A 15,677-nucleotide genomic window follows, 5' to 3' on the forward strand; every position below is an offset into this window, starting at 1 on the left:
CCTTCTGCGAAGTGCCTAGTACTATCTGCTTCTTTTTAGATATTTGATAAATAATGGAAGTGACGTGGATAAAAACAGTAACAGATTTTCTTAACCTAAAGTCGAATCAAAAAACCCTTCTCATCTCTTTCGAGCCTTGCCATGTCAAATTGATAATGGAGTTTTAAAAAACTAGGTTTTCCATTTCCCACAAATAAAATGTTGCTTCCAGTGGTTTCTGCCAAAGGATAAGCCAAAGAAAACAACTGTCTTATGTACTCTGTATGTTATATACCAAGGGAGGTCATCATTTTTCTCTTCAGTTAGTATCCTATATGAATACCTGCTTTCTGTTTTGTTTTCAACTCCATTGTTAAACCCTTTTTCTCTTGGCAGTGCTTCAGAGGTATTTTTTGAACAAGGTCCTACAAGAATTGGAGGATCTTATAAAAAGCTGGTTTATCGTGAGTACACAGATGCCTCCTTCACAAATCAAAAGAAGAGGGGCCCTGAAGAGGAACATCTTGGCATCCTGGGTGAGTCCATGCAGAGTATCGATGACTATTATACTCTTCTCCTGGGCTACCCAACCTCAGAAAGAATAGAAACTTCAAGAACTGCAGTATGATTTCTATGTATAAACTAGAGTTGTGGAAAGTCATTCAACTATTAAATGTAGCAGCTAATTAATTTTCCAATGTAAATTACCAATAGTAAATCTTCATCATTAAAAACTATGCTAGCTTCAAATAATGATTTTTTTTCTTCAAGAGGTAAGGAGAATTGTGTATTTATGACTTGGTTTAAATTGACAACAAAGCTGTTAGCCTCTGTTCTTAGCTGAAGGTACACTTCCTTAGAAATAAAATCCAGGCTATTAATGAAAGAGGCTGCCTCTGTCATAGAGCCTTGTCCACAGCCCAGAGACCTGTTCTTGCTCAGGCTTTCAGGCAGAATATAATGGGTGAGCACACAAAGTCTAGATTCAGACTATCCTCACTCCTCACCTATTAACCATGTGACCTTTGAAAGTACTCAGCTTGCTCTGCCTTCTTTCTGTAAAATGGAAACAGTAATAATGATAACAGTCCTTACCTCATAAAAGTGTTGTAAAGATTAAAGGAGTTAATACACATAAAAACTCAGAAAGGCACATGGGAAGCTCTCAATATCATCTTATATATTACATAAAATATGCACTATGTATCTATGTTTTTATTCTATATTTGGTAATAATATTAATTTTGGTGAAGAAAAATCCACAAAAGTGTTACTCTTCACATCCAAGACAATTTAACTTCCCCTCTTAGGGTGATCAAGGTTTATAGAACACCCCTGACTCTTGGGACAAATGTCACCCATCTGGCCAACTGAAGACGAAGATGAAAAGAGTATAGATACACACTGAATAGTTTCTTGTAGATGTATAAAGCCGGTGAACTGACGTGGATAAAAACAGTAACAGATTTTCTTAACCTAAAGTCGAATCAAAAAACCCTTCTCATCTCTTTCGAGCCTTGCCATGTCAAATTGATAATGGAGTTTTAAAAAACTAGGTTTTCCATTTCCCACAAATAAAATGTTGCTTCCAGTGGTTTCTGCCAAAGGATAAGCCAAAGAAAACAACTGTTTTATGTACTCTGTATGTTATATACCAAGGGAGGGTAATAATGTTCTCTTTGTCCCTAGGTCCTGTCATTTGGGCAGAGGTGGGAGACACGATCAGAGTCACTTTCCATAACAAAGGAACATATCACCTCAGTATTGAGCCCATTGGGGTGAGAGTCAGTAAGGACAACGAGGGCTCGTACTATGCCTCACATCACAACCCCTCAAGTGGAAGTGAGTACAACATTCTGTAACCAAACAATATTTAATAACCCACTGTGCTGATCACCAGGGAAAACTGTCCTGCAAAAACTGAAGGCAGGATCTTCCAAGGAAACTGCTCATGTATCATTTTTAGGCATCATGGCAGGAAGCAAGTTAACCTCTTCTCCTTCCATTTCCAATTGGTTTATGGAATTTTGTTCTGCCTTAATTGGATGATTTTTAACAGTGCTGTTAGTAACTAATTAGGATTACATCAGTTATACATTTCTGAAGTACTCCTTGGGTGATTTTTAAATTTGAAAATGTTCTTGCAATTATAAGATTAGATGAATACTTGAATATTTGAAAAATATAAAAAGATATAGCCAACAATATTATCTATAGTTCTACAGACAACCGTATTATATTCTTGTATAGTTCCTCTACTCTTTCATCTGGGTACCTATATATTTTAAATGTGGTTGAGATCACAGTTATATAAATATACTTATCATTGTAATTTTGTACTGAACTTGTTTCTTTAGCATCATAAGCATGTTGATATCATTTTAATAACACAAAATATTCCATTTTATGCACATATTTTGGTATCTTTATATGTCAGGGCTGGCCGAAGAAGACTAGTGCCTTTGTCACCACTTGCAGTATGACTGCGGGCAAGTTATGAAGTCTTTCTGGCCTCACTTTCCCCAAGTATACAATCAGGAGATTTGAACCGGATCATCTGCAGTTTCCTTTCAGTTCTGAAATTATTTTCAGTTCAGTATCATTCAATAGAAAATGTATGGGTTACCTCCTATTTTCAGGTGTTGCTCTAGCCAATAGAAATATAGAGACAATGCTTGCCTTTCAGGAAGGTTAAGTTCCATTGAGCGCTGGAGTGGGGGCAGGAAAATACCCACAATCTAACATTAAGTGTGCTGGGGACATTCTCAGGGGCTCTCCTAGTCTCTTCAGGCTGCTATAACTAAATACCACAGACTGAAAGGCTTATAAACAACAGAAATTTATCTTTCACATTTCGGGATGCTGAAAATCCAAGATCAGGGAGCCAGCATGGTTGGATGAAGACCCTTTTCTGGGTCTCAGACTTCTCATTGTATTTTCACAAGGTGGCAGGGATTAGGGAGCTATGTGGGATCTCTATTATAAGGGCACTAATCCCATTTAGGATTACCTTGATCACCCTCCAAAGGTACCACCTTCTAACACTATCACATGGGGTGTTAGGGTTGCAATATGTGAATTCTGGGAGGACACAAACATTCAGACCGTAGAGGCACCAATCGCAGACTGGTTAAGAGGAGGCTCCCTGAAGGAAATCACACCCATCCATGACCTGGCACAGGAGCACAAGTGGAACTCCATTAAAGGAGGATTTCATTCTAATTCATAATAAGGGACTGAGAAGTGGGTTGTCTTAGACTAAACGCAGTCTACTTTGTGGCTCAAATGACCACATTAGAAAGCATACTTAACCTCTCCGTTGTGACACTTCTCACAGGTGTGCCTCCTTCAGGCTCCCATGTGGCACCTCAACAAACATTTACCTATGAATGGACTGTGCCCAAAGAAGTGGGACCCACTTACAAAGACCCTGTCTGTCTATCTAAGATGTATTACTCTGCTGTGGATCCCACTAAAGATATATTCACTGGGCTTATTGGGCCAATGAAAATATGCAGGAAAGGAAGTTTACATGAAAATGGGAGACAGGTAAGTCCAATCAGGGAAAATAAAAATGATTTCCCAATCCCTTTGAACTATCATTATTACAGGAAAAATTCTGGGTTTTGAGGCAGTAAGGATTTTACATATGATGTTCAGTATAAATTTTTCTCAGGCTCATGACAGCTGTACTATGCGGAGTTTCTCTGGCTAACATGATTATTTCAAGAAGAGCTGGAAACAAACTTTCTTTGGAATCCAAGGTCTTTTAATGTATATTTAGACTTCAACACACAAATTAAAAAAATGGTAACAGGTCACTCAACATTCACTGAAGAAAATATTGCTTAAAACATTTTTTAGAAAGAAGGAAATGGCCATTTGACCAGTAAATAGAAATATACCTCCATCATATTTTTATCTCTCAACTAAGTATTTTACTATGAACCTTTAAAAGATAAGTACGCTCTTAAAAATGCCTTCAATATAATTGTCATACCTTAAAATCATCATCGTAGTAATCTCTTAGTATTATCAATTTTTTATCAAATTTTATCAAATTTCCAATCAATGTATTTATATTTCCCCAGTTGCCTCTTAATTATTTCAATTTTGTTGTCTGAATCAGTACCCACATAATTACACACATTGCAATCAGTTGTTATGTTTCTCAAGATTATTTCCTTGCATTTTTTCTGTTGCAAGGGTATTTATCTTACGGCAGTTTCTCATGCCTAGATTTTACTGATTGTATTCCTATAGCATGTTTGTTTCTCTTTCTCTCAATTTCATATAAATCAGTGGCTAGGTCAACAGGCTTGATCAGATTCAGGTTAGATTTTTTTTTCCAATACAACTTCCAAGTGTGCTACTGTGTACTTCCATCAGGGGTATATAATATATAATTGTCTCTCAGTTGGGAATATTGTCAGCTACTGACAACCATTTCCTAGATTCATAAGCCAACAGGGGCTGCACAATAGTAAAATTCTATTTTACTATTCTATGGTGGGTGCCACCCACCCACCATTCTTCTTTATTTATTAGCCAGTATACCTCCATAAGTGGGAACTTCCCTTAATGGATTGTTTGGTTAGCCTGAGGTTCATATCATATAAGCAAGGAATGACCAATGTTTGATTCTTTCCCTTTATTTACAAGTTTTCAAAGTAATAGTTCTCCACTAGCATACTTCAAAGATTCTTCATAATTTCTTTTCTTTTAAAAAAAAATGTTTTTGATCCTTATTTGAGAGAGAGAGAGAGAGAGAGAGAGAGAGAGAGATAGCGCATGAGCAGGGGAGGGGCACAGAGAGAGGTAGACACAGAATCTGAAGCAGGCTCCAGGCCTGAGTGGTCAGCATAGAGCCTGATGCAGGGCTAGAACTCATGAACCATGACGTCATGACCTGAGCTGAAGTCAAGACACTTAAACAACTGAGCCACCCCAGGTGCCCCTCTTTTCTTTTTGAGTACTATTGTGAACTCACATATTTAAGTATATTTGGTGTGTTTGAATTCATTGCCATTATCCCTACTGATGCCCAAAGTATCCTGTTTTTTGCCCCTGAGGGGATTTGTTCAGGCTGACTCCTTGATTTTTACATGAACTTCATAGTCTTTGCAGCTTCCTTGATTTCTAGTATAAAAGGCTATTTAAGGTTCATATTGCACATTTTCTGAGCCAGACCTGGGATCAGCCATTTCTCCCAAAAAGCCGTAGTTCTTTGGGTAAGAAATTATTTTTTGAACCATAATCTGAACACTTATGGGTGCTAATTTCTATTGGCCTAATCATTGTTTCTAAAGGCCTTTTCAATGGGCAGAACTGGGGGGAAAGTTTAAGATAAAATTCATCATGAGTTTATACTGATACGTTTTATTCAAATTCAGGTCTAAAGATTCTTTTTGTGTGTGTGTTTTTTTTTCACTTAACCTTATTAATCTTACATGTGTATCTCTCCCTTTAGCTGTACCGAAAAATCTTAGTTCTCAATGATAACAAGATAAATATTCACTCAATTCATCATACAATATACCTACCACAGCCTCAGAATCACAGTTACAATACCAGAACCAACAATATAATTACTGAAAACAATTTAAGATTTGTTTGCTGCCCTTTTTTGTCCTTCGAATAGATCCCACTGGAAATGTTCAGTCAAATTACAGAGTTAAAGTTGCTTGGAATAGTTCTTCTCTGCATAGTTTTGCCACTCACCAGATACACAGGTTTATTTAATTTATTTTACTTCTATTTCTTTTAGGAATTGTCTTTTAGGAATAATAATTACAATATTATTTTCTAATTATGTAACATAATCACCTGGTTCCAACATCAGATCTACAAAAAGATGCATATTCAACAAAGTCTAGCCTATCCTTTCTCCCTTCTCATCTATTCTCTTACCTCTTATTTTTTAGCTTTATGGTTTTAACTTTATGGTTTTTACCTTATGGTTAATAAACCATAATGGAAACCATTTGTTTTCCATTATTCTTTTGTCAGCTTGATTTTTTAGAACATTTTTTTCTTTTTTTAAAATATATTTATTGTGTAATTTACATCCAAGTTAGTTAGCATATAGTGCAACAATGATTTCAGGACTAGATTCCTTAATTTCCCTTACCCATTTAGCCTATCCCACCTTCTACAACCCTTCCAGTAACCCTCTGTTCTCTGTATTTAAGAGTCTTTTATGTTTTGTCCCCTTCCATGTTTTTATATTATTTTTGCTTGCCTTCCCTTGTGTTCATCTGTTCTGTGTCTTAAAGTCCTCATATGAGTGAAGTCATACGATATTTGTTTTTCTCTGACTAATTTCGCTTAGCATAATACCCTCTGGTTCCATCCACGTAGTTGCAAATGGCAAGATTTCATTCTTTTTGATTGCTGAGTAATACTCCACTGTATCTATCTATCTATCTATACACACACACACATACATATATACATTGATGGACATTTGGGCTCTTTCCATACTTTAGCTATTGTTGATAGTGCTGCTATAAACATTGGGGTGTGTGTGCCCTTTCAAAACAGCATACCTGTATCCCTTGGGTAAATACCTAGTAGTGCAATTGCTGGGTCATAGGGTAGTTCTAGTTTTAATTTTTTGAGGAACATCCATACTGTTTTCCAGAGTGGCTGACCCAGTTTGCATTCCCACCAGCAGCGCAAAAGAGATCCTCTTTCTCTGCATCCTCGCCAACATCTGTTGTTGCCTGAGTTGTTAATGTTAGCCATTCTGACATTAGGTGTGAGGTGGTATCTCATTGTGGTTTTGATTTGTATTTCCCTGACGAAGAGTGATGTTGAACATTTTTTCATGGGTCTGGTAGCCATCTGGATGTCTTCTTTGGAGAAGTGTCTATTCATATCTTTTGCCCATTTCTTCACTGGATTATTTGTTTTTGGGTGTTGAGTTTGAGAAGTTCTTTACAGATTTTAGATACTAACCTGTTTTCTGATATGTCATTTGCACATATATTCTCCCATTCTGTTGGTTGCCTTTTAGTTTTGCTGATTGTTTCCTTTTCTGTGCAGAAGCTTTTTATTTTCATGAGGTCCCAGTAGTTAATTTTTGCTTTTGTTTCCCTTGCCGCTGGAGACATGTTGAGTAAGAAGTTGCTGCAGCCAAGATCAGAGAGGTGTTTGTTTGCTTTCTCTTTGAGGATTTTGATGGCTTCCTGTCTTACCTTTAGGTCTTTCATCTATTTTGAGTTTATTTTTGTGTCTGGTGTAAGAAAGTGGTCCAGGTTTATTTTTCTGCATGTCATTGTCCAGTTTTCCCAACACCATTTGCTAAAGAGACTGTCTTTATTCCATTAGATATTCTTTCCTGCTTTGTCAAAAATTAGTTAGCCTTACGTTTGTGGATCCTTTTCTGGGTTCTCTATGCTGTTCCATTGATCTGAGTGTCTGTTTTTGTGACGTGTAGTTCTCCTTTTTAGTGGGGTCTTTGTCTGGTTTTGGAATCAAGGTAATGCTGGCTTCATAGAAAGAGTTTGGAAGTTTTCCTTCCATTTCTGTTTTTTGGAACAGCTTCAAAAGAATAGGTGTTAAGTCTTCTTTAAATGGCTTGCTGGGATTCCCCTGGAAAGCCATCTGGCCCTGGACTCTTGTTTTTTGTGAGATTTTTGATTACTAATTAAATTTCTTTCCTGGTTATGGGTTTATTCAAATGTTCTATTTTTTCCTGTTTCAGTTTTGGAAGTTTATATGTTTCTAGGAATTTGTTCATTTATTCCAGATTGCCCATTTTATTGGCACATAATTGTTCATAATATTCTCTTATTATTGTATGTATTTCTACAGTGTTGGTTGTGATTTCTCCTCTCTCATTCTTGATTTTATTTATTTGGGTCCTTTCCTTTTTCTTTTTGATCAAACTGGGTAGGAGTTTGTCAATTTTTTTAATTCTTTCTAAGAACCAGCTCCTGATTTCATTGATCTGTTCTGTATTTTTGGTTTCGATAGCATTGATTTCTGCTCTAATCTTTATTATTTCCTGCCTTCTTCTGGTTTGGGGCTTTATTTTCTGTTCTTTTTCCAGCTCTTTAAGGTGTAAGGTTAGGTTGTATATCTGAGAACTTTCTTCCTTCTTTAGGAAGCCCTGGGTTGCTATATACTTCCCTCTTATGACTGCCTTTGCTGCATCTCAGAGGTTTGGGCTGTGGTGTTATCATTTTCATTGGCTTCCATGTACTTTTTAGTTCCTCTTTAACTTCTTGGTTAGCCCATTCATTCTTTAGTAGCATGTTCCTTAGTCTCCAACTATTTGTTACCTTTCCAAATTTTTTCTTGTAGTTGATTTCGAGTTTCATAGCATTGTGGTCTGAAAATATGCACGGTATGATCGTGATCTTTTTGTACTTGTTGAGGGCTGATTTGTGTCCCAGTATGTGATCTATTCTGGAGAACGTTCCATGTGCACTGGAGAAGAATGTGTATTCTGCTGCTTTAGGATGAAATGTTCTGAATATATCTGTTAAGTCCATCTGGTCCAGTGTGTCATTCAAAGCCATTGTTTCCTTGTTGATTTTCTGTTTAGATGGTCTGTTCAATGTTGTACATGGGATGTTGAAGTCCCCTACTATTATGGTATTATTATCAATGAGTTTCTTCATGTTTGTGATTAATTGATTTATGTATTTGGGTGTACCACATTTGGAGCATAAATGTTTACAATTTTTAGGTCTTCTTGGTGGATAGACCCCTTAACTATGATATAATGCCCTTCTTCATCTCTTGTTACAGTCTTTATTTTAAAGTCTAGATTGTCTGATAAAATATGGCTACTCCAGCTTTCTTTTGTTGACCATTAGCATGATAGATGGTTTTCCATCCCCTTATTTTCAATCTGAAGGTGACTTTAGGTCTAAAATGGGTCTCTTGTAAACAGCATATAGATGGATCTTGTTTTCTTATCCATTCTGTTACCCTATGTCTTTTGACTGGAGCATTTAGATCATTGACATTTAGAGTGAGTACTGAAAGATAGGAGTTTATTGCCATTATGTTTCTTGTAGAGTTGGAGTTTCTGGTGGTGTTCTCTGGTCTTTTTTAGTCTTTGTTGCTTTCGGTCTTTTCAGATTTTTTGGGTTTTTGGGGGGGGGGTTGTTTTGTTTTGTTTTTGTTTTGTTTTGTCTTTTGTCCCCTCAGAGTCCCCCTTATAATTTCTTGCAAGGCTGGTTTAGTGGTCATGAACTCCTTTAAGTTTTATTTGTCTGGGAAACTTTTAATCTCTCCTTCTGTTTGGAATGACAGCCTTGCTGGAGAAAGAATTCTTGGCTGCATATTTTTCTGGTTCAGTACATTGAATATATCCTGCCATTCCTTTCTGGCCTGCCAAGTTTCTGTGGATAGGTCTGCTGCAAACCTGATCTGCCTTCCCTTGTAGGTTAAGGACTTTTTTTCCCTTGCTGCTTTCATCATTCTTTCCTTGCCTGAGTCTTTTGTGAATTTGACTATGATATGCCTGCTGATTGTCGTTTTTGTTGTATCTTATGGAAGTCCTCTGTGCTTCCTGGATTTTGATGTCTTTGTCTTTCCCCAGGTTAGGAAAGTTTTCTGCTATGATTTGCTCACATGAAATTTCTACCCCTTTTTGTCTCTCTTCATCTTCTGGTACCCCTGTGATTGTGATGTTATTTCTTTTTAATGAGTCACTGAGTTCTCTAATTATTATTTTGTGCTCTTTTGCCTTAGTCTCCATCTTTTTTTCTGCTTCATTATTCTCCATAAGTTTGTCCCCTGTTATCACTGATTCCCTGCCCTGCTTCATCAATTTTTGCCACTGTAGCATCCATTTGAGATTGCAGGTCAGTTATAGCATTTTTTATTTCATCCTGACTAGCTTTTACTTCTTTTATCTCTTCAGAAAGGGATTCTAGTCTATTTTCAACCCCAGCTAGTATTCTTATTATCATGATTCTAAATTCTGGTTCAGACATCTTTCTTGTATCTGTGTTGGTTAAGTCCCTGGCTGTCATTTCTTCCTGTTGTTTATTTTGGGGTGAATTCCTTCATTTCCTCATTGTGAAGGAAGAAAATGAATTAATAAAGTTAAAAATACTAAAATTAAAAATTAAAAACAACACAAATCAAATAAATTATGCTACATCCTATGTGCATTTTGATCTGGTTGTTGAAAGAAGCTTGATAGATTAGAGGGAAAAAAAGGAAAGAAGAAAAAAAGGAAAAAGGAGAACATTTGAAAATTTGAAAAATGAATACAATAAAATAGAATAAAATGAAATGTTGAAAGTAAATTGAATTTTAAAAATTTACAAAAAGTAAAAAATATAGTAGAAAAAAATTAAACAAATTTTAATAAAAATGGAAAATAAAAAATTTTTTCCTTCTGTATTCAAGAATAAGAAAAGAAAAAGAAAAAAAATTATTGAATAAAAGGACCAGTGAGCAGAATGAAATACAATTTGAATTACATCTGGTTTCCCATAGAAGTCAAGCCAGGAAACACTTCATACTCTAAGCAGGTGGAGAGACTTGTGTTTGTCAAGAGAGCTGTTGGCCCAGTTGGGTGGGGTTTAATGTAATGGCTCCATTTTCCACTAGATGGCGCTGCTTAGCTTACTGGGGTGGATTGTTGTGGTTAGTGTAGGCATGTATACACATGTGCAGGAGCAGTGAAAATGGTGTCACCCATGTACCCAGTCTCTAGTATCAGAACTTTGTGCTCTCACTGACTTGCAGTCAAGCATCCCTCCTTTGTCTTCTGCTTCCATCTACTCCCTGCTACTACACTTACCTGTGACCAGGTCAATCTGCTGCCAGGCAGCAACTCCCTCCTGAGTTTTATATCATTTGGGGCTGTGTTTCCCAACCCCTCACTTCTGAGGGACTGTGGCTTTGACCCGCTCAGACCCTCTGGGGGAGGGTCTCACTGAGCAGTGGCTGGATGCCTGCCCACACCCAGGAATGTTCCCAAGACCTTGCTGCTGCTGATGCCCAGAGACTGTGGCTAGGTACCAGCCCACCCCAGAAAACATTTCTGCAGTCTTGTAGCAGCAGTATTTCAGATATGGAAAATCACAACACACATCTGGTGCCAGACTTCCCCCTTAACATCTTGGTCCAACACCAGTGGATGTGGTTGTTCTCAGGGGTACTCTGAGCCCTTTGCCTGTGAGGAGGTCACACAGCCTCTACCAAATGTCCTCCCAGCAACGGAACCACCCCTCCCCCCCATGTGCCCTGAGGACCCCAAAGACCTTACTCTATGCTTCTGGAGATTTGCCCTTCCCACCAGAGATCCACCAGGAATCAAGCTTCAGAGTTTCAGACTCTGCACTCCCCTTGTGTATAGAGTCTTAATGGAATTTAAACCCTCTGCTTTCTCCTTTCTCCCTTTTTAGTTCAGTCCCTGCAGATGTTTTCACTTTTCCACTTTCTCTCCAGCTGTTTTTGGAGGGGGGTTGCTTTTCTTGTATTCTCCCCCCATCTGTCCTTTCTTTGCAAGCAAAAACAGCTCCCTGCCCTCTGCAGCTTCTTTCTCCCCCAGTTCACCTCTCTGCACTGCATACCTGCTGAGTTCTGTGGTTCTGGTTGTGCATATTGTTGTGTTAATCCTCAAATCAGTTTTCTAGGTGTGCAGGATGGTTTAGTGTTGATCTGGCTGCATTTCAGGGGTGAGAGACCCAAAAAGAACGTCCATGTTATTCTGCCATCTTGCTTTTAAAACCAATTTTTAGAACACTTTAAGGTTAATAGCAAAATTAAGAATAAAGTACAGAAGGGCATCTGGTTGGCTCAGTCAGTTGAGGGTCTGACTCTTGATTTTGGCACAGGTCATGATCCCAGCCTACTTAAGATTTTCTCTCTCTCTCCCTCTGCCTCTCTTCCCTGCTCTCACACACACACACACACACTCTCTCTCTCTCTCTCTCTCTAAAATAAAATAAAATAAAATAAAATAAAATAAAGTAATAATAGTGCAGAGATTTCCCACATAATCCCTACCCATCCCCCACACCCTCCTCCAATACCAACATTTCCAACAGAGTGGTGCATGTGTTACAATTGATGAACCTACACTGACACATTGTTATCATCCAAAGTCCATAGTTTACTTTAGGGTTTACTTTAGGGTTCACTCTTGGTGTTTAGGGTTCACTCTTGGTAGACAAATGGATAATGACAAGTATCCACCATTACAATATCATGTAGACTATTTTCACTGCCCTAAAAACCATGTGTTCTACCTATTTATCCCTTACTGCCAATCCCAACCCCTGGTAACCACTGTTCTTTTTAATGTCTTTATAGTTTTACCTTTTTCCAGAATGTTATTTAGTTGGAATCATACAGTATATGGTTTTTCAGATTGACCTCTTTCACTTGGTAAAAGACATTTTAGTTTCCTCCAAGTCTTTTCATGGCTTAATAGCTCATTTCTTTTTAGTGCTAAATAATATTCCACTGTGTGGATGTACCACAGATTATTTATCCATTCACCTACTGAAGAACATCTTGGTTACTTCCAAGTTTTGGCAATTTTGCACAAAGATGCCATAAATACTCACGTGCACGTTTTTGTGTAGACGTAAGTTTTCAGCCCCTTTGGGTAAATATCAAGGAGCCTAATTGCTGGATCATATGGTAAAAGTGTATTTAGTTTTATAAGAGATCACCAAATGTCTTCCAAAATGGCTATCCCATTTTGTGTTCCTGGTGGAAATGAATGGAAGTTCCTGTTGTTTCACGTATTTGCCAGTATTTGGTGTTGCCAATGTTCCAGATTTTGGTCATTCTGATAGGTGTGTGGTGATATCCCATTGTTATTTTAATTTGCATTTCCTTAATGATATATGAAGTAGAGGATCTTTTCATATGCTTATTTTCCATCTGTGTATCTTCTTTGGTGAGGTGTCTGTTAAGGTGTTTTGCCTATTGGTTAATTGGGTTGTTTGTTTTCTTAATATTGAAATTTTAAAAGTTCCTTGATATTTTGCATAACAGTTCTTTATCAGATGTGTCTTTTGCAAATATTATCTCCCACTCTGTGGCTTGTTTTCTTGATTCTATTGAAATTATCTTCTATAGAGCATAAATTATAATTTTAATGAAGTCCAGTTTATCAATTTTTTCTTTTATAGATTGTGCCTTTGGTGTTGTATCTAAAAAGTTACAACCAAGGTCATCTAGATTTTCTCTCATGCTATTATCTAGGAGCTTTATGATTTTGCCTTTTATATTTAGGTCTGTGATCCATTTTGAGTTCATTTTTGTGAAGAGCATAAGATCTGTGTCTAGGTTTATTTTGTAGCATGTAGATGTCCAGTTGTTATATCACCATTTGTTCCAAAGACTATCTTTGTTTGTATTGCCTTTGCTCTTTTGTCAAAGATCAGTTGACTGTGAGTTTACTTCTAGTCTGATTTATTGTTCTATTCTTTTGCCAATTGCCACACTGTCTTTTTTTTTTTTTTTAAATGTTTATTTATTTGTTTTGGGAGAGAGAGAGCATATGCAAGCCAGGGAGGGGAAGAGAGAGAAGGAGAGAGAAATCCCAAGCAAGATCTACACTGTCAGTGCATAGCATAAAGTGAGGCTCAACATGGGGCTTGATTTGAGGCTTGATCTCATGAACCATGAGATCATGACCTGAGCCAAAATCAAGAGTCAGACACTTAACCAACTGAACCACCCACGTGCCCCAGTGCCACACTATCTTGATTGCTATAGTATTGTAGACATTTTTGAAGTTGGACAATGTCAGTCTTTCAGTCTTATTCTTCAATATTGTGTTGGCTATTTTGGGTCTTTTGCCTCTCCATATAAACTTTAGAATCACTTTGTTGATACCTACAAATAATTTTCTGGTATTTTTATTGGAATTGCATTGACTCTATAGATCAAATTGGAAAGAACTGGCAACTTGGCAGTGTTGAGTCTTCCTATCCATGAACATGGAATTTCTATTTAGGGTAATGTGATAGTGAACAGGAATCCGAGTTTAGATAAGGTGGATGTAATATTTGAGGTAGGAGATCTAAATTTCAAGGAGATAGATTTGCAAGGATCTGAGGGAAAGCAGAGGGAATAGCTAGGGTAAAAATAACAAATTTTATTAAAAATTTTTTTAGATTTCTTTGAAATTATTATGTATCTTTTCTCCTTTGACCTATAAGCCTGACCAACTACATCAAAGATTTCCTAATATTGAACCAGTCTTGCATTTCTTGGGAGAAACATTATTGAGCACTGTGGTTTTTAAATTTTTTTTTCAGTATATTTCTGTAGTAAATTGGTAGGAATTTATTTTCAATTTCTCTCCTAAATGATAAGTGACATTATTTTGCATTTTGTTTGCTTTTTTAGTTATTATATCATGTTTATACTATCTTAATTAAATAAATTGGGAATATTTCCATGTTTTTAGTATTTTGCAACTGTTTAAATAAATAGGAATTACCTGATCCTTAGATTTGAAAGAAATTTCCTGTAAAATTTTTTCGAGTATGTGACTTTTAAAAAGAAGTAGTTAGGATTTTCTTTTTTGTTTTTTTGTTTGTTTGTTTATGTTTTAATCACATTTTTATTTGACCCACGGATATTGTTCCATTCAGTTACCTTGTTCTAAATCAACTTATCACATTTATTGTACATAATGATCTTTTTTCCTTCCCTGTATATATGGTTATAGTCCCTTCTCATTACTAATGTGGTATATTTGGGTTGTCTCCCAATTTTTTTATTAGACTTGCCAGAGGTTTGTGTGTTTTATTAGTCTTTTCAAAGAATACATTTTTAGGTTTAACCATTTTAATTTGTGCTCTAATTTATTAAACAGTTCTGCTTTTGCCTTTATTAATTCCTATTTTCTTTTCCCATTTTATTTCTCTAAAATTTTCAGATATTCATAAACATTTATTTTTATTTGGTTTTACTTAAAAAGCATTTCAGACTTTCAGTTTGCATATTTATTTATATTCCATACATTATGCCTTGTTCTCATGGACATTGCTTGCTAAATATTTAGTAATTCATTTTTCTTCCTCTTTTATCTAAGAGTAATTTGGATCAAATATGATCTTTTTAATTTTGTTAACTTTTTGTCCTTTTATTAGTATTTTTTAGTTTTGTTTCATCATGACCAGAAAACATGACCTGTAAACTTCTCACTGAAGTTTTTTCTTTTTCTTTTTCTTTTTTTTAAATGTTTACTTATTTTTGAGAGACAGAGAGAGAGAAAGCACAAGCAGGAAAGGGGCAGAGACAGAGGGAGACACAGAATCTGAAGCAGGCTCCAGGCTCTTAGCTGTCAGCACCTGAACCATGAGATCGTGACCTGAGCTGAAGTCAGACACCTAACCAACTAAGCCCCCCAGGTGCCCCTGAAGTTTTTTCTGTAGATCAGAATTCAAGTGATCATAGAAGTCCTCATCTGGAATCCCTACATATCTGAGAATGTGTTTTTAATATTTTTTTAAATTTTGTTTTAGTAAGAAAGAGCAGGGGAGAGGCAGAGAGAGAGAGAGAGAGAGAGAGAGAAATCTCAAGCAGGCTCCATGCTCAGCATGGAGCCCATCGCAGAGCTAGATCCCAGGACCCTGGGATCATAATCCTAGGCAAAATCAAGGATTGGTTGCTCAACCAAGACTCAAGAATGTATTTTTGTTGTTCTTTGCCAAATATAGAACTTTCATATCATAATCTTTTTCCCTCAAAAA

The 15,677-nt window shown here is 36.6% G+C and overlaps 1 protein-coding gene across 5 annotated transcripts in view; it reads left to right on the forward strand.

Annotated features, from left to right (window-relative positions):
• Positions 1–15,677, forward strand: part of LOC123611421 (ceruloplasmin) — a 70,347-nt gene that overhangs the window by 21,070 nt on the left and 33,600 nt on the right. For all 5 annotated transcript variants that reach the window (XM_045503317.1, XM_045503319.1, XM_045503321.1 and 2 more), the window contains exons 7-9: positions 376–515; positions 1,669–1,821; positions 3,317–3,528. In XM_045503317.1, the coding sequence (XP_045359273.1) occupies positions 376–515; positions 1,669–1,821; positions 3,317–3,528 (505 nt within the window). The remainder of the gene's footprint in view (positions 1–375; positions 516–1,668; positions 1,822–3,316; positions 3,529–15,677) is intronic.

Source organism: Leopardus geoffroyi, chromosome C2 (genome assembly GCF_018350155.1).
Source record: "Leopardus geoffroyi isolate Oge1 chromosome C2, O.geoffroyi_Oge1_pat1.0, whole genome shotgun sequence".
In the NCBI taxonomy this organism is placed as follows: Eukaryota; Metazoa; Chordata; class Mammalia; order Carnivora; family Felidae; genus Leopardus; species Leopardus geoffroyi.